General features: G+C 48.9%; 2 protein-coding genes across 4 annotated transcripts; one reads left to right on the top strand and one right to left on the bottom strand.

Annotated features, from left to right (window-relative positions):
• Positions 1 to 4,814: 4,814 nt before the first annotated feature.
• On the bottom strand, positions 4,815 to 18,796 carry LOC118077798 (ribonuclease pancreatic-like). 2 transcript variants are annotated; one of them, XM_060281794.1, is made up of 2 exons: positions 18,638 to 18,796; positions 4,815 to 6,157 (listed from the first exon to the last, which is right to left on the bottom strand). In XM_060281794.1, the coding sequence occupies exon 2, from the start codon at positions 6,139 to 6,141 to the stop codon at positions 5,710 to 5,712; it is 432 nt and encodes a 143-aa protein (XP_060137777.1). In that variant the 5' UTR covers positions 6,142 to 6,157; positions 18,638 to 18,796; the 3' UTR covers positions 4,815 to 5,709. The 2 variants fall into 2 exon arrangements, with proteins under 2 accessions (XP_060137777.1, XP_060137776.1); XM_060281793.1 differs by having other exon boundaries at positions 4,823 to 6,160.
• LOC132593058 (uncharacterized) lies at positions 9,461 to 17,042 on the top strand. Of its 2 annotated transcripts, XM_060281792.1 has the most exons (3): positions 9,461 to 10,221; positions 12,233 to 12,365; positions 14,761 to 17,042. In XM_060281792.1, exons 2-3 carry the CDS (start codon positions 12,248 to 12,250, stop codon positions 15,738 to 15,740), a joined length of 1,098 nt encoding a protein of 365 aa, XP_060137775.1. In that variant the 5' UTR covers positions 9,461 to 10,221; positions 12,233 to 12,247; the 3' UTR covers positions 15,741 to 17,042. The 2 variants fall into 2 exon arrangements, with proteins under 2 accessions (XP_060137775.1, XP_060137774.1); XM_060281791.1 differs by having other exon boundaries at positions 12,233 to 17,042.
• Positions 18,797 to 19,190: the final 394 nt, after the last annotated feature.

The following is a 19,190-nucleotide window of genomic DNA, read 5'->3' as shown; positions in this document are numbered from 1 at the left end:
GGTTTCAGGCTGTTTGCAGTCTGGAGAAAACGTTTTGTGGAAGCAGTTCATTTACTCTGAGCCCTCTGGAAGAAGAACAGTGTCTAACTTATTTTGACTCCACCCTTTTTACCCATCATCTGATGTGCACCTTTTGAAAGCAAAAAAAATAAATGCTGTGTGGCGAGATACACTGGTAAAGGGCCCCCGGACGTTGAACGGTCTATTGACCCAATACCTCCCTTGCCTATTTCTTCCCTTGCTGCCACCAACCAGTAAGTCTGTGTACTGGTACACAATTGATTGGAATCCAGTCAGATGAACAGTGAACAAAACAATTCTGTTTATTTAAGGTGATGATCTTACAAGCATAAAAATTATTCACGGTTTCTCAAATACGTTTACTTAAACTTAACCTTTAGTATTAGTTCTCCCCCTGTTCCTCCCTGACCGAAGTTCCCTTCTTATTACTCTTACAGATTCCGCACCACGGCTCACCTCCCTAGCTTCTCTAACCCTCTCTCTATCTCAAACTCCTCTCCACCTCTCTCATCAAATCCCATCAACTTAACTCAACTCAACTCCTTTATCTCTTTTATCTCCCCCTCCTGTCTGCCTGCTTCTCCTTATATACCCCTGCTTCTGCCTGGAGAGCTCCTATTGGCTGTTTACCTCCCTTGCAACTTAACTCCTGCTAGACCCCTAGAGGTGAATACAGACGGGAATTCACCCCTAGAGGTGAATTCTGCCCAGCTCCGGAAGCAGCCAAGGTCACTCAGCCAGGTGCCAGGCAACCCAGCGGACGTGGTCGTGGGACCCGCCAGCAGCGCCGAGGCAGAGGACGTGGGAAAACTCCAGATAGGCCTGTCAGCCGTCTTTCTGCTGCCTTAGCAACGATTCGAAACAGAGGACAGGACAGTTTCACTTTTATTATCGACTCAGGCAGCACCCATCATCTTGTACCGCCTTCAGGACAGATCCTGAACTGCAGGCCACTTGAAGATGAAAAGAGCCTGCATCTTGCTGATGGTTCTTCTGGAACAATTAAACGCAAGGGTGTTTTTTATATGCAATGCTTAGACACTAACCTTGATGTTTATGTTGTACCAGGCATGGAAAATGGTCTTTTAGGTGTGTCTTGCTTATTGCGTGAGGGCTTTGAAATAAGTTTTGCCAATGGTGTTTGCAAAATTGCCAGAGATGGGGCTGAGCTGGTAAGTGTTACTGTTGGGTCTGATGGTCTGTTTGTCCTAGATGGGAGGGGGCAAGCAGGTGGAAGTAACACTGGTGATGCTCAGGCTAAAAGTGCCAATACCCCAAAGGGCACAGAGGGCGCTATCCATAAGGATTGTATTCATGCTTGGCACAGAAAATATTGTCACATGTCTTTTCCTTATGTGAAAAAAGCCCCTGATTTTGTCAAAGGTTGCAGGTTCAAGCCATGTCAAAAACACCTGCAATGCCGCGCATGTGCGAAAGCGAAGACGAAGAGATGCTCTTATCCTAGGTCTGAGAGGAAGAGCACAAAGCCATTTCAGTTAGTGCATTTGGATATTTCTGGGCCTATGTCAACGTTAAGTTTAGGTGGTTCAAAATATGTTTTGTGTCTTCTGGATGATTTCAGCCATTTTTCCTGGGTCATAACACTGAAAGAGAAGGGGGAGGCTGCCAAAGTGATAAAAGAGTGGGTAGCCGAAGTAGAACTACAGTTCTCCGTCACTGTCCAGTGTTTCCAGAGTGACAGGGCGGGAGAGTTTTTGAGTGCAGAACTACAAGGGTTTTTCCGCAGCAAGGGAATTAGGCACAGAAAAACCGCTCCTTTTAGTCCACAGGAGAATGGTTTAGCTGAAAGGAAATTTAGAACGCTGTCTGAACTGGTAGAGGCAACGTTGTTTGATGCAGGACTACCCCAGAAGTTTTGGGGGGAATGCTATAAATTTGTGAATTATTGTTCCAATCGCGCTTTTAATTCAGTTGTGGACAACACACCCTACTACATGTTGTATGGCAAAGTTCCGAAGGTGCACTATTTCAGAACTTTTGGGTGTGAGGCTTGGGTTCTAATTCCAAAGCAGAAGCGCAGAAAGGGAGGATCAAGATCCAGAAAAATGATCTTCTGTGGTTACGAACCAAACTCAAAGGCTTGGAGGTTTGTACCAGCAGAGGGGGACCAAACCCGCGTTCACATTAGCAGGAGTGCTACGTTCTGTGAACAAGAGGGCTGGAGACGCATTCATGCTAACCCCGAAGTTCTTCTTGACTGGTCTTCAGGTTTTGACCAGGAAGAGGAAACTCAGGTGGCTGATGCTGGAGTTCCAGGTGCTGCAGGACCAGATCCAGGTCAGGTAGCTGGTCCAAGTGGTGTAGCTCCTAGGGAAGTGAAGCAAGTAGTCAGAAGCGCACCGACTTCACCCCAGGTCAAGCCTGGGAAGTACAGCAAACGTGGTAGGTCACCCACTTCACCCAAAGCAAGCCCAGAGGGGGCTGCAAAGCGTAGTAGGTCTCTTGACAGTGCTGCTAGTCCGAGAGAGCCACAGTCAGAGACAAGCAGTTCGGATTTAGAGGGGGAAGATGTGGGACCAAGGCGTTCAAAACGCACCACGAAAGGTAAACCACCTGAAAGGTTTTCAGCTGTCAGTGTATGGGCGACCCTAGCAGTGTGTGAGCCTGAAAGCTTTGAAGAGGTGCAACAGTTGTCAGTAGAGGAAGCTGGTAAGTGGAAAGTTGCAATGGAGAAAGAGTTGAACTCCATGCAATCTCTTGGTGTGTATAGCCTAACACAGCTGCCAGAAGGCAAGAAAGCAGTCAGTTGTAGGTGGGTCTACAGGCTGAAACCCACAGTGACTGGAGAGCCTCAGTACAAGGCTAGATTAGTGGCTAGAGGTTTTACTCAGAAGAAAGGAATCCACTACACAGATGTCTTTAGTCCGACTTCGAGAGCGGAATCTTTCAGGATGCTTTTAGCGACTGCAGCGCAGAGAGGCCTAGTGGTCAACCACTTTGATGTGGACACCGCTTATTTGAACTCTGACCTCCAGGAGGAGTTGTACATGTTGCCTCCTCCAGGGTTTGAGAGTGACGTGCCAGGTCAGGTGTGGAAGCTGCACAAGTCGATCTACGGTCTGAAGCAATCTGCTAAAAATTGGAATTCATGTCTTGATTCTGTTTTGAAGAGCCTAGGTTTCAGGAAGAGTCTAGCTGACAGTTGTCTGTATCTCAGAGGTGAAGAAGAACAGCAGGAACTGTTGCTTGTCTATGTAGATGACTTGATCTGCTTAGCAAAGAGCCAGATGCAAGTGCAGAAGTTTGCAAAAGAGCTAGGCAAGAGGTTCAAACTCAAGAATCTAGGTGCAGTGAATGTTTATCTAGGTGTACAGATAGACAGAACTGAGGATGGAAGTTTTTTGCTCAGTCAGAAAGGCAAGATTGAACATTTGCTTGAGAAGTTCAGAATGTCTGATTGTAAAGGGGTCAGAACACCCATGGAGACAAACTTTGTGAAAGATTCACAAGTGAAGGACAAAGTAGCGTTTGAGAGTCCTGAAGTGTTTCAGTCAGCGCTAGGGAGTCTGTTGTATTTGTCACAATGGAGCAGACCAGATATTGCTTTTGCAGTCAATTTGCTCAGTAGAGAAGCATCGAAACCTAGCGTGCATGCTTGGAATGGCATTAAGAGAGTGCTTAGGTATTTGCAGGAGACCAAAGAGTATTGTTTGGAGATGTCAGCGCAAGGTGAGCCACAACTCACTTGTTTTGCAGATGCTGATTGGGCCAATCAGGAGGACAGGAAGTCAGCGACTGGTTTGGTAGTCAAGTTTGGAAATGCCCTGATTGGTTGGCGGTCGCGCAGGCAAAGCCTAATAGCAATGTCTTCCACGGAAGCCGAATTCTGTGCGTTGTCTGCGACATGCACTGAATTGGAGTACTACAGATGTTTGGTCCAGGAAATCTGGGGTGATTGTAGCCAGCCCATCACTGTTTGGGGCGACAATCAACCATCTTTGAGACTGGCGGAGTCTGGACAGTTCAAGGCCAGAACCAAACACTTAGACATCCGCTTCCGAAACGTATGTCAGAGCATACAGGTAGGCTTGGTGAAGTTGAGGTATTGTCCAAGCCAAGAGAACCTAGCAGATGGGTTCACAAAACCCTTGAGTTTCCAACGGCATGGGGAATTCTGTGAAGGGTTGGTTTTGGGGTAAGTTTGGATACCCGCCATCCCCAGTGTTCAGGTGAGAGGGGGTGTGATGAGTAACAAGTAACTAAAGAGTTAACTGTGTACTGTAGCACCTGACCACTGAGGAAGATCATGTTACAGAATGTACCAGAAGTGTTTCTGTATGTTGCAGTTGGTTTCGTTTCTGCCTGGGAGACGGTCGCAAGATGTCTGCGCTCTCACCAGGTTGTTTGTTATTTTCTCTCTAGAATAAACTTAAGTAGTTATTAGAACACTTTGGACTCTGTGTGTTCTTAAGAGGCTTTTTATCCAACGGCTATACAAGCTTTCGCTGTGTGAGAAGAAGAACTCTGCTGTGTGTGTGTTTTACTGCCAGCCCGGTTCTACGGAAGCAGAGAAGCGGAGAGGAAGCGCGCCGGGCGATAATCAGAGGCTCCTAATTGAGTCATAAACAACTCAACGGAGCCCTATACCCGTCAACATAGTGTTGAGAAACACTTCTGGTACATTCTGTAACATGATCTTCCTCAGTGGTCAGGTGCTACAGTACACAGTTAACTCTTTAGTTACTTGTTACTCATCACAAACACCACATGCTGTTCTTCTCCCCAACCCAAGGGGATTGTAAACAGAAATTGGTGTCCTCTCAGGAAATATCCATGCAGAGCAGGGAGGAAAGCTACCTCCCTGCATACTTCCTAAAGGAGTCTTGCAGCAGAAAATATTAAGTGGGATCTGTACCTCAGCTCACACAAGCTCTTAACCCCTTAGTTTAAAGGTAAAGGGACCCCTGACTGTTAGGTCCAGTCGCGGACAACTCTGGGGTTGTGGCGCTCATCTCGCTTTATTGGCCGAGGGAGCTGGCGTACAGCTTCCGTGTCATGTGGCCAGCATAACTAAGCCACTTCTGGTGAACCAGAGGAGCACACAGAAATGCCGTTTACCTTCCCGCCGGAGTGGTACCTATTTATCTACTTGCAACTTTGACATGCTTTCGAACTGCTAGGTTGGCAGAAGCTGAGACCGAACAACGGGAGCTCACCCCTTCGTGGGGATTCGAACCGTTGACCTTCCAATCGGCAAGCCCTAGGTTCAGTGGTTTAGACCACAGTGCCACCCGCGTCCTAACCTCCTAGTTTAGGGGATCATTATTGCCGCAAGGAATTCCGATGGCTCCCTCTTTGTGGAATGCTCTCCCTGGGGAGGTTTGCCTTAATTTCCTTAATTCTCTCTGGGGAGAAAACAAGTTTCTCTGATTTCCTGCTTTCACTCGTAAAGAGCTTCTGAGCTCTTCATAGGCAGAATGTAGGCACAGAGACACACATTTTGCTTTTGATAGAATGAGCTTTATTGAGAGAATAGCCATTGAGAGAAAGCAACAGAATGCTTAGTTAGAAGCCCGGTGTCATTGCCCTTAGAGCCACAGCTCCCAGGGTCCCCTGGAAAAGGGAAATGACTGTTAAACTGGGGAAAGCCAACGATGTGGATGCGTTGCAGGGAGAAATGGCCAAAGAAGCATTCTGGCTTCAATGGCTTGCATGGTTTTCTGCCTATCACAGCACCTTCTCCAGGTGAACAGGCTTCTTGTTTTCACAGGTCACCCGAATGCGCCTGGAGGTCTTTGTGCCTTTGTATTTGCAGTCATTAGGAGGTTTACCATCGGTGAAGTTGCAGTCAATCATGGGGAAGTTCTCGATGCTGTCATAGAATTTATCTTGCCAATGCTTCCCACCACTGCCGCAGACGTCTTGGACAGACTGCTTGGCATGGTTGATGAAAGTATTCCTCGGTTTGCATCTACTCGGATTCAGATTCCTCTTCACCATCATGAGGTTGCAGTAGGCACTGGGGTTGGAGGCTCGGGTTTGGGGATAATCAATGTGCTTGTTTTGAAAAGCTTCCCAAGACTGCCCTTTGCAGGACTGCACCAGGAGGACGCTGAGAAGGACGGCCAGGCGAACCAGCAGGCAGCCAGAGACCAGCATGGTGGCGTCTAAGAATCTACTGGGAGGAAAAGGAAGAAAAAGGGGAGAAGTTAAAGAGATGCCTATTTCTTAATGGGGGTGGGACAAGAACCCTTATATACCCTATAGGAAATGTGGTGGTAGAATTTAGAGCATTTGTGGGAAGCCTCTATGGAAACAAAGTTAAATATGATTGGCATGAATGGGAGGTCCTGCCCCATTTGACTTTATTTAAATGAATAAATGACAAAATATATTTAAGCAAGGGGGACCACAGGGCAGGAATCAGTCAATGAGTCCTGCCAGGAGTCTGGGATATATGTATATACATGAGAATTTATTGGTTTTACATATAATCACATTATCTAACATCATATCCTCATATTTTATCTCTTTGGCTCAGTTGAGCCTAATGACTTTCCTCCCTCCCGTCTGATGGTTTACAAAATTTAACTTTACATATTTACATATTGCTTCGTTTCCTATCCTTGTTATATCATTACCTAAAGTATTATATTACTCAACCTGAATAGGTACCCCAAAATAAGACATACCCATAAAATAAGCAACAGCAGGATTTCTAAGCATTTGCGCAATATAAGCCATACCCTGAAAATAAGACATAGTGATAGGCGCAGTTCTGGAGGGCTTGAAGGGAGATGCAAGGCTGGACGTGTAATAAAACTAAGACATCCCTTGAAAATAGAATTATAGAATCATAGAGTTGGAAGAGACCACAAGGGCCATCCAGTCCAACCCCCTGCCAAGCAAGAAACACTATCCAAGCATTCCTGACAGATGGCTGTCAAGCTTCTGCTTAAAGACCCCCCAAAGAAGAAGACTCCACCACACTCCTTGGCAGCAAATTCCACTGCCGAACAGCTTTTACTGTCAGGAAGTTCTTCCTAATGTTTAGGTGGAATCTTCTTTCTTGTAGTTTTAATCCATTACTCTGTGTCCGCTTCTCTGGAGCAGCAGAAAACAACCTTTCTCCCTCCTCTATATGGCATCCTTTAATATATTTGAACATGGCTATCATATCACCCCTTAACCTTCTCTTCTCCAGGCTAAACATGCCCAGCTCCCTAAGCCATTCCTCATAAGGCATTGTTTCCAGGCCTTTGACCATTTTGGTTGCCCTCCTCTGGACACGTTCCAGCTTGTCAGTATCCTTCTTGAACTGTGGTGCCCAGAACTGGACACAGTACTCCAGGTGAGGTCTGACCAGAGCAGAATACAGTGGTACTATTACTTCCCTTGATCTAGATGCTATACTCCTATTGATGCAGCCCAGAATTGCATTGGCTTTTTTAGCTGCTACATCACACTGTTGACTCATGTCAAGTTTGTGGTCTACCAAGACTCCTAGATCCTAATAAGCCATAGGGTGTCTTCTGGAGGAAAAATAAATATAAGACAGTATAGTGGTGCCTCATAAGATGAATTTAATTCATTCTGCGAGTCAATTCATTTTGCGAAAAATTCGTCTTGCGAATCACAGTTTCCCATAGAAGTGTATTGAAATTTCTTATTTTGCCCATAGGAACGCATTAATTAAATTACAATGCATTCCTATGGGAAACCGCGATTCGCAAGACGAATTTTTCGCAAAATGAATTCGTCTTGCGAAAAATTCGTCTTGCAGGGCATTCGTCTTTTGAGGTACCACTGTATCTTATTTTCAGGAAAATGCGGTAGCAATTTCATCTTACAAATCTTCAGGTAGCCCTGCTAATGATGGGAATCTGGGGTTCTTAAGAGCTGCCCAAGAATGACAGGTGCTGGCACCAGCTGTGTTCACAGAGCAGCCTTCATTCAGCTCCACAGCCAGGGCGTTAAGGAGCCTGAGGGCTTAGCCACACTTTAATTTCCATGAATTCCTTGGAAAGGAGCAAGGCAAGTGAAAACCACTCGGACCTCTGCTTTCTAAGCTGGGCACAATTGGAAGTGTTGGCAAGGCCTGAGACAAACAGCTGCGTCCCATCCCATGGCTTTGCAGACCCAACAGCAGCAGAAACTCAGAGACTCAACTATATGGATGACTCAAATGTTGGGCTCCATCCCCTCCTCTTTTGTTGCTTAGGGACCTACCTTAAACTGCGTAACAATCAGAATCATCATCTTGCTTCCACCCTTCCCCCTGTTAAATAAACCTTTGTAATCGCCTATCTCCCACCATTATGTTTTCCCCCTTCTTCCTTTCAGGAAATCTGGGGGCTGGTTGACTTTAGTAATTGCCAGATTACACTGCATCCCACTGCAGCAAGTTATGATGAATCTTTTTCAAGCCAAGAGCCACATTCCTTTCTGGGCTACCTTCTGGGGGCCACATGCCAAAGGCAAGCGGTTAAAGTGTGTCAAGCAGCAAATGTAAATTTTACTAGGATATTTTCTGCATGGATTCATGCACACTTCCTTCTGTGTTGCATCCAGACAAGCAAGGGAATAGCCTCCAGCATGCTGCAGATGGAAATCAAGGTGTTTTTTTTTTGGGCTGTACTTGTGCAAGAGCATAGTCCCCACAAAATGCACGTATTTCAGAGCCACACTCTCGCAGAAGCCAAAATGGAACATCCCAGGAGCCAATCAGAAGCTAGGATGGTTTCAGTAATACCGGGGTGTCCCACTCAAAGCAGGACAGAGTATGCAAGAGGCATTATCAGATTTCAAGGGTGCTTTCAACTCTGGCAAAAATAATGAGTATGATTATGATTAGTATATTTGTTTATATCCTGCATATCAGTTAGTCAGCTGGTATCATTTATTCAGCTGCATAAAATCCCAGGGACCACATCAAACTTCATTGCAGACCCAACAGTCTCTGGTATCAAATATTACATTTCCAAACATCAGAAGATTACAGTTCTACAAAATGTCCTGTCTATTGGCCTGGCAAAGTGGTGCAGAACTGTGTGATTTTGAGGACATTATAGGGAGGCAAATTCCCTTAAGCTCTGTCTACTAAAGACAGAATAGAATAGAATAGAATAGAATAGAATAGAATAGAATAGAATAGAATAGAATAGAATAGAATAATAATTTATTGGCCAAGTACCAACATACTTGGAATTTTGCTCCGGCTACATTGCAATGTAAACGTACTTTATACAGTTACAGGTAGGTAGCCGTGTTGGTCTGAGTTGAAACAAAATAAAAAAATTACTTCAGTAGCACCTTAAAGACAACTAAGTTTTTATTTTGGTATGAGCTTTCGTGTGCATGCACACTTCATCAGATACCACTTCTGATGAAGTGTGCATGCACACGAAAGCTCATACCAAAATAAAAACTTAGTTGGTCTTTAAGGTGCTACTGAAGGAATTTTTTTGTACTTCATACAAAACCACTTCCGCATTTCACGGAGGTGGTGTTGTGGGCGTGGCCCGTCTCGACCCTCGCGAGGGGGCTGTAGCTCAGCCCTCTCGCGAGAGCAGCGTTCCCGCCTCCGTCACACCCCGGCCGACCAATAGGGCCGGCTGGGAGGCGGGCCCTTCTCCCCGTTTAAATCTGGAGGGAGGCGGGAACACTGCCTCTTTCGTCGCACAGCACCGCAAGCTTCGGATCAGCCTTTGAGCTCCCGATTTCTTGCCGTGCTACTTAGCCTGGATCGTTTGCCTTGTCCTTCTCTCTCTCTTTTTTTTTTCCTTGCAGGTTTTCGTTGCCGCGCTCTCCGTGCTCCCGCGTTGCCTTTTGGCCTCGCGCGGGCGAACGCCTCCGCCGATCAGCTGTTGGGCGGTGCGTGCGCTCCCCAGACCGCAAGCAGGAAGTCGGCTCGGGAGCCTGGTCCTCTGCTTGGTCCAGCTGTCGCCTCTGCAGGGACGCGCGGGCATCTAGGGGGGGGATCGCCTAGCCGGTTCACCATCGGACGGTCGCAGGAGCAGGAGCACCCCCGGCGGGAGCCGGGTCTTCACCGCTGCGCCTCCTAGCATTTGCCCGCGTTCCCAGAGCTCTGCTGTGGAGCCGGTCTCGGGCGGAGGCGCCTGGGCTTCCTTTAGCGGGGCCGTACCAGTATCTGCGACGTCGGCTAGGGCTGAGGCGGCTGCCTCCTCGCGACCTTCCAGCCAGAAGCGCCAGCCTTCGGGGGAGCTACCGAACCAGGTGGTGAGCTCGCTGCTTGCGCGGCCTTTCACATTCGAGACTAGTGCCTCTCTCTGATAGCAATTCCTGTTCCCTGGTGCTTTCGGTGCTTGGCTATTGTTCCCTGTTCCCTGTTCCTCGTTCCGTGTATGATTTTTGTCTACTGATCTCTGTGCCTTGTTCTCGGTGGCCATCTCGGTGGCCATCTTGGGAGTGGACACGTGGGCCAGCTGCGGCGGCCATTTTGGGAAGGTCCACGTGTGCCGGCTGAGCCAGCCTTATTGAGTGCCCCTCCATAGTTGCGATTCTTTTGCTGCTGCAATTGAGTTTGCCTGCACGCTGCTGCATTACTTTTGTCCTAGAGCCTAGACTCTGGGGATCAGCGGCTGGGCTACATCATTTTTATATTGGTTCTTGGGGGGGTGGGGGATGGTTTAGCCCCTATTTAATCCTGTTGGGTTTAATTAGCAGTCTGTGTTCGTTTGGTGATTATTATTGTCGTTATTGCTTTGCATTATTTGTGTTAGGCTTACTTTATTCCCCTGTAATGTGATTGGTTCTCTGGCATCAATTTCTAGTATTGCTTAACATCTTGCTTTTAAGGGACGCTGGTTCGATTGATATTTGCTCAAGTTAATTTCATTTTAATTGCCGCTAACTCATTCTGCTGGTAATTGGATTGTCTACTATTGCAGCAATTTCTAATATTTGAAGTGTTTCAGCTTGCATCAGTTTATAGTATTGCTTACCATCTGGCGTTTTAAGGGACGCTGGTTCAATTTTAATTGGTTCAAGTTAATGTCGTTTTAATTGTTGCTAACTCACTCTGCTGGTAATTTGATTTGTTTCCTATTGCAGCAATTTATAGGACGGTTTAGCATCCTGCGTTTAAAGGGACCCTGGCTCAACCAGCACAATTTGTTCATAGGGAGAATTAGTGTAGTTGATTTATTTGGTTAATTACTTGTACTTGTGGAATAGACTCAATCAGTACCAGCTGAATTGGTTGCTTAGCAAGGGACCACTTAGCCTTAGAGCGTCAGGCCTTGACTAGGTTCGCTTGGTAAATAAATCTCTTAAAGCGCTCCGAGAACTAGGCAGGAACATGTCCTCGGGTCGCAGTACACGCAGCAAATCCTCTAAGGGAGCTGCCCCAGCGGCGAAAGCTGGCAATGCCTCATCAGGCCCTCCCTCCTTTAGCCCAGAGGCACTGGCCCAGGTGGCTTCCAACTTACAGAACATTTGTAATCAGTTAGGACCACTGTGCTCCACGCTTGCTCCTTTATGTGTTTCGCTTGCATCTGCGAACGGGGGGGTACAAAATGGAGTTGGTAATTCCCAATCCTGTGTTCCTGAATCCCCCCTTGGCAATAGTCAGTTAACTAGCTCTGCCTTCTCATTTCTCAGCTCCCAGTCTAGTGAGGGGGGAGGGTCAGGTGCATCGGCTGTCTCGCCCTCTGGCTCCCAGCGGGACATGGATGCTCAGCCGGGCACATCAGCTGCTTCCCTCCAGATCCTTCAACAGAGTCAGGCCATGGCGCAAGCTTCCCAACCAGCTTCCCATAACATCATTCAGCGGGACATGAGTGCTCAGCCGGGCACATCTGCTGTGTCCCTCCAGACCCTGCAACAGTCTCAGGCCGTGGCGCAAGCTTCCCAACTAGCTACCCATAGCCTTATTCAGGCGGCGCCGTTTCAACAGAGTCAGGCCATGGCAGTAGCTTCCCAACCAGCTTCCCATAGCCTTCTTCAGGCCGCTAGGCTCGCCAGTAACCCCCCCCTGGTCGCCTCACTCCGTGGTTTACAACAGGATTTGGGCGCACAGCAGGGCGCATCGGCTTCTTTCTTGCAGGCCGCGCAGCAGGTCCAGACCTTGGCTCAGGCCCCTCTAACGGCCTCCTCGAACGCCCCCCAGGGCGCATTCGAGCCCACTCACAGTCAGGCTCGCGCACCAGTTTCGCCCCTCATGTCTGCTCAGTCTGTTTCAGATATCTTGAGATCCCATTCCTCTCAGGCCCAGGCCGGGCCTCCCCAGCTGCCAGCGGGTTCCATGGCCGAACCCCCCAGCGAGACGGCGGGCGTTGAGACAGGCCAGACCGGAGGTAAAGCAAAGAAGAAGTCGGAGAAGAGGAAGCGCAGCAGGAAGGACGACTCGGATGAGGGTTCAGGTACGTCGTCCGATTCGGATGCGGACATTCCCATGGAGGATTATTGGGGGGTGGCTGAAGACCAGATGGGCCTTCCTTTTTGGGTACACAGGAGGCGCTCTAGTTCACATCGCAAGGGTTTTAACGGCACCCTGGAATGCCGGGGTGGTGCGCTGGTGCCAGAGGCTAAATCCTCCACCAATTCCGATATTGACATAATTTTGGGGTCCCATCTGTCTAATCGGAAGCGCGAGAAGATTCTGAACGGTGATTACATCGATATTTTCACGCTGCTGCCCCTGTCCCAAATGTTAGGGAAGGGGGAGAAAAGGAAGCAATTCGGAAAGCGTAGGTATAGAGCCCCGCGTGCAGAACGCACTTTTGAGAATTGGCAGAACGGTATACACATTTGGCTTGCAGTAATTGCGGCAGCATACCCCAAGAGGGCAATGCATTTGTTGGCCTACATAGCGGACGTGAGGCTGGCCTACTCGATGGCGGGGGAGGCGGCGGCTCTTAACTACGATGAGGATTTCCGTAGAAACGCCTCTCAGAACTCAAGGACGCGCTGGGATCAAAGGAATCAGCACTACTGGAGTAACCACGTGGTGCCCTTCGTCGAAAAGAAGCAGGCGGAGCCGCAAAGGTCAACCAGGTTTGAACCCAGGAAGGACCCGCGTCGCAGGGTTTGCTGGGAGTACAACAAGGGCCTCTGTCAGAGGCCCAATTGTAAGTACGCACATGAGTGCGACAAATGTCTCGCCCAGCATCCTGCAGTCTCCTGCTACAAAGGGAAGCAGCCCTTTCGTGGAGGTAGAGGGGGGAGCTCAGGCCAGGGCCCCAGGAATTCCCAAGGTGCCGCTCAGGGACCTACCCCTAGCCAGAGTAGATACTAATAAGTCCCTGTCCCTGGCATTCACCCCCATAAAACTTTCCTCACTGCGCATCCTGTTAAACAGCTATCCTAATCCCACCGCCTCCTCCTTCATTTGGGACGGCTTCTCGCAGGGTTTCAAAATTCCAGTTAATACCCCACCGTTAACTGGTGACCCACCTAACCAAAAGTCCGTCCGCGATAGGCCAGATATAGCAATCAAGAAAATTAATAAAGAAATAGCTGCAGGCAGGGTGGCGGGCCCATTTATGACACCTCCCATACCAGACCTCCACATTTCCCCCCCTAGGCATGGTACCAAAAAAGACCCCAGGCGAATACAGGCTTATACACAACCTATCTTTCCCACCCGGCAAATCAGTCAATGACGGCATCCCACAGGACCTTTGCACAGTGAAATACGCATCCTTCGACCAGGCTGTTAAGCTGGTTAGACAATTCGGTAAAGGAGCTCTGCTAGCCAAATGCGATATTGAATCAGCATTCCGGCTCCTCCCGGTTCACCCTCATGACTTCAAGTGGTTAGGTTTCAAGTTCGAGGGTGCGTTTTTCATTGACAAAGCCATGCCGATGGGTTGCTCTGTCGCATGTTCAGCTTTCGAGGCCTTCAGCACATTCCTGGACTGGGCACTCCGCTTTAAAACAGGCCTGGCAGGTGTTACGCATTATCTCGATGATTTTCTTTTCGTGGGAAGGGCTAATAATGGGGAGTGTGAGAGGCTCATGAAAGAATTCGCCTCCCTTACTCGAGAGCTTGGGGTGCCACTTGCAGCTGGAAAAACTGAAGGGCCAGTAGTTCGCCTAACTTACCTGGGTATAGAACTGGACACCGTGGCCCAAGCATCACGCTTACCTTTGGATAAACTGGCCGCTCTTAAGGAATTAATCTTACAACTGATTCCCCTTAAAAAAGTAACGCTTAAACAGATTCAATCCTTGCTTGGACATCTCAATTTTGCATGCAGGGTAGTTTCGCCAGGACGCCCCTTCTGCCGCCGCCTGGCTAGACTTACCGTAGGTCTGAAGCGCCCATACCACAGGGCCCGTTTACCCAAGGGAGTAAAAGCCGACCTAGAGAATTGGCTAACCTTTTTGGATCACTTCAACGGTGTATCCCTTTGGCAGGACAATCTGAGCCTGCGTTCAGATTTCCAAGTACAATCAGATGCAGCCGGGTCCTTGGGTTTCGGTGTCTACTTCAAGGGCAGGTGGTGCGCTCAGCCTTGGCCCGCCAGCTGGCATGCCTCGGAGGTCACACGGGATTTAACCTTCTTGGAGTTTTTCCCAATTGTGGTGGCGGTGCACTTGTGGGCCGAGGAATTCAGGAACCGCAGAGTCTGCTTCCGGACTGATAATCAAGCGGTGGTCAGCGTGATGTCCAGACAATCATCCCGTTCCACGAGGGTTTCTGCCCTTCTGCGGGCATTCGTGCTGCGCAGCCTGGAGCTGAACTTGCATTTCACGGCCAAATTTGTCCCGGGGGTCAATAACGATATCGCCGATGCGTTGTCTCGTTTCCAGATGGACCGCTTCCGCTTGCTGGCACCGGAGGCGCAGCAGTGTCCAGAGCCGTTCCCGGAATCCCTATGGAACCTTGGGAGCGAGAAATCTTGAAGGGAGTATTCGCATCGGTTGCCCCCTCGACTCTGAGCTCGTACAAACGCGTTTGGGCAGAATTTTCTAAATTCAGAAACAAGGGTCCCTCCCCTTCACCTTTGGGCCCCCCCACAGAGAGGGAGGTCATGCGCTATGTGGTTCACCTAAGGGAATTGGGCCGCGCGACCAAGACTCTTAATTTACATACGGCAGCGATCTCCTTTTTCAGCAAATCTCTGTACTCCACGGACCCTTGCGATAACTTCCACCTGCGCAGGGCCATGGAAGGTTGGCGTAGGCTGCAGCCACCAGCCGCCGACCCCAGGAGGCCCATTACATTTGACCTGCTTTGCAAGATTCACAGTCAATTGACGTCTCTTTGCTGGTCTCCGTATGAAGCGAGCTTGTTCTCCGCGGCCTTCTCGCTAGCATACTTCGGGGCCCTCAGAGTCGGAGAAGTAGTTTGTGAGGACCATCCAGACGGGTCCTCCAGGGGGATCCGCATGCAGGATGTGGCTTTATCAAGCTCGGTGGCAGTAGTGCACATCCGCCGCTCAAAAACGGATCAACGGGGATTAGGGGCCACCATTCGCCTCCCTGCAGCAGGTGGCCTCGGCCCTTGTCCAGTAAGGGACCTCAGGCACTTTTTATATCAGAGACCGACCGGCACAGATCCTCTTTTGGTCCACCAGGACAGCTCTAAGCTCACACGCTCCCAGTTCACACGGGTTTTACGCAAGGCCCTCGCTCTGTGTGGCGTTGACCCGAGCCAGTTCTCTGCCCACTCCTTCCGTATCGGTGCAGCAACCTCAGCTATGCACTTGGGCCTTTCAGCTGAAAGGATCCAAGACATAGGAAGGTGGAAGTCTAACGCTTATAGAAGTTATCTGCGCCCTACCTCGTAATTGCAAATCATACTGATCCCCAGTCACCCATCAACTGATCCCCTGTTTGTCACTGTTCCTTTTCAGGTGTGCGCCGCATCAATGTGTGGATTGCGGGTCACAGCATTGTGCACTGGGCTAAAGTAAGGGCAATGGAAACCGGCCTTGGGGGTGATCTCGGCCTGCCAAAAAATGTGAAAGTATCGTGGATTGCCAGGCGCGGTATGCGCTGGAAAGAACTTTTGCCTGCTGTCTTGGAAAGGGCTGCTTCAGTCGGGCCCCCCCATGCGCTGGTCATACAGCTGGGGGAGAATGATTTGGCGTATCAGAACGCAGTGAAATTGAAATGGACTATCTTTGAGGACTTTGAAAAGCTGCTGGCTTCTTTCCCGGGGATGTCGTTGCTATGGTCCGCCTTGTTGCAGAGGCGCGTTTGGCGTGAGGGGCTCTGCCCGAAGGCCTTGAACAGAACCAGGAGGCTTTTGAATTCATTTGTATTGCGCAGGGTCCTAAGTTTGAATGGTCAGATAATTTCCCACCCAGAACTAGTACGCACTGAAGCAGCCCTGTATCGTAACGACGGAGTTCACCTTTCCCCTCAAGGGAACGACATCTGGTTAGCTGACATAATTAAGGGGATAGAGCATTGGTTACGGGTGTGAGGGTATTGGCGGCGAGCCTTTTGGGCTCGAGTGGCGGTTAGGCATTGGAAATCTGCATAGAACAAGAATGGGGGGGGCAGAGTACGTCATCCTCTGCCCAAATTTGGAGATTTAATCCCGTTAAAGGGGTTCCGGGGGCGGTAGCTTTGTCCTGGGCCTACGGAGGTCAGGGCCTGAGAGCACCCCCCAACGGTGGCCACAGAAGGTGGCCCTGTAGATACATATCACTGGGGGCTCCTTGCTGGTGGTTAATTTCTCCCAGACTGTAACACACGGGTTACAGTCGGATATAGTCGGTTAGGGTCCAATGCCTAAGCCAATACCGCTCAACATCCTTAACCAATAAAGTTGTGGCCTTTTCACCCACTTAACCTTATTTCACTGTGTCGTGTCCGTTATTTCCGGGGAGGGAGGGACATTGCCACACAAAACCACTTCCGCATTTCACGGAGGTGGTGTTGTGGGCGTGGCCCGTCTCGACCCTCGCGAGGGGGCTGTAGCTCAGCCCTCTCGCGAGAGCAGCGTTCCCGCCTCCGTCACACCCCGGCCGACCAATAGGGCCGGCTGGGAGGCGGGCCCTTCTCCCCGTTTAAATCTGGAGGGAGGCGGGAACACTGCCTCTTTCGTCGCACAGCACCGCAAGCTTCGGATCACCCACCCACCCGCCCTCTTGGCTAGGCAGATAGGCAGGTAGGCCGACGCTGCTATGGAATTAGTCGGTCGCCTCGGTTGGCCGTGGGGCCGGGTAGGATTTTTTCCACTTGGATTAGCCAATCTGGTTTTTTCGCCTACCTCATAGCATTTCGTCACAACTTGGTTTGGTGGTTAGGCATTGGAAATCTGCATAGAACAAGAATGGGGGGGGCAGAGTACGTCATCCTCTGCCCAAATTTGGAGATTTAATCCCGTTAAAGGGGTTCCGGGGGCGGTAGCTTTGTCCTGGGCCTACGGAGGTCAGGGCCTGAGAGCACCCCCCAACGGTGGCCACAGAAGGTGGCCCTGTAGATACATATCACTGGGGGCTCCTTGCTGGTGGTTAATTTCTCCCAGACTGTAACACACGGGTTACAGTCGGATATAGTCGGTTAGGGTCCAATGCCTAAGCCAATACCGCTCAACATCCTTAACCAATAAAGTTGTGGCCTTTTCACCCACTTAACCTTATTTCACTGTGTCGTGTCCGTTATTTCCGGGGAGGGAGGGACATTGCCACACAAACACTGTTGCACAATACAATAGCACTGCAAAGGAACCCCACCCATAACTGCCCTCTACTTCCGCTACACAATTACAAATTTAACACTTTGATGGCACAAGGGGGAAAACTGTTTCTGTGCCTAGCTGTTTTTGTGTACAGTGGAACCTCGGTTTATGAACACCTCGGTTTATGAATTTTCGGTTTATGAACACCGCGGACCCATCTGGAACGGATTAATTCATTTTCCATTACTTTCAATGGGAAAGTTCGCTTCAGTTTATGAACGCTTCAGTTTATGAACAGACTTCCGGAACCAATTACACCCATGCTTCAGTTTATGAACGCTTCAGTTTAAGTACTCCGCGGACCCATCTGGAACGGATTAATCCACTTTCCATTATTTTCAATGGGAAAGTTTGCTTCAGTTTATGAACGCTTCAGTTTAAGTACCCCGCAGACTGTCTGGAACAGATCAATCCACTTTCCATTACTTTCAATGGGAAAGTTCGCTTCAGTTTATGAACGCTTCAGTTTATGAACAGACTTCCGGAACCAATTGTGTTCATAAACCGAGATGGAAGTAGATCAAACAGATGATGACCGGGATGCAAAGGATCTGCAACAATTCGCTCTGCTCTCTTCCTAGCTCGGATAGCATAAAGTGTCTCTACTGAAGGCAAACTAGCACCAATTACCCTTTCTGCAATTCTTACTGCTCGTTGGAGCCTTTTCTTGTTCATCTTGGAGGCTGTGCCATACCAGGCAGTAATAGAATTACAGAGAACAGTTTCAGTGATACCTCTGTAAAATGGGATCAACACTTCCTGGGGGGGAATTAAATTTTCTTAGTTGATTAAATTTTCTTAGATGGGGAACATGCCCCCACTTCCTCAAGGGCTGTGCTTCCTTATTTGTGAAGGATCTCATTTCAGATTCCTCAGGATGCAAATCAGCAGCTTAGAGGAGCCAGAACCCCAAATATGAATTAATTAATCTGGATTGGGTTGCCCCAGTCACTCTGGGTGGCTTCCAATAGAATATACAAAAACACAACTTACCCAAGTTTAATCTGGTCTTGAGTTATGGATATGACTTTTCGAAGAGGCGAGAATGTCCTTCCAGCTGCTGCTGCCCAAAGCTCAAAAACTTAAAAGGGGCAGGGTACAGGGGGAAAGAGGCAGGGTACAGGGGGAAGCCACTTACCCAATAGTTTACCAGAGAATTTAAAAAAAGGAATCTGAAATGTTTGAAATTTAACCAACAATTACACAACATGGCTCTGTAAAAAAGAATAGAAAAAAAAGAATGTAGCATCGATAGGAAAGGGGTGTCGTGGTAAAATGAACAGGGGACAATGTTTACCTACACCTGCTGATTTCTTTATATCACTCCAGATATGCACCAGAGCAAGCCAGGGTCATTGTTTCACTAGGCAAGCTGGCAAGCTTCCAGGTCTTGTTGCCAGTTCATTTCCAGGCCCAAGTCAAGGTTCCCACATTAGTTTTTCTGTGGGGAAGTGGGGGCTTTTGCGGCCATTACTGTGCCATTGGTTGCCACCGCATTTCTGAGCCCAATTTAAAGTGCTGTTTTTAATCTTTAAAGCCCTAAATG

This window comes from Zootoca vivipara, chromosome 13 (genome assembly GCF_963506605.1).
Source record: "Zootoca vivipara chromosome 13, rZooViv1.1, whole genome shotgun sequence".
Lineage (NCBI taxonomy): Eukaryota > Metazoa > Chordata > Lepidosauria > Squamata > Lacertidae > Zootoca > Zootoca vivipara.
The sequence above is the reverse complement of the archived record's forward strand: the minus strand, read 5'-3'. Positions and strand labels throughout refer to the sequence as shown.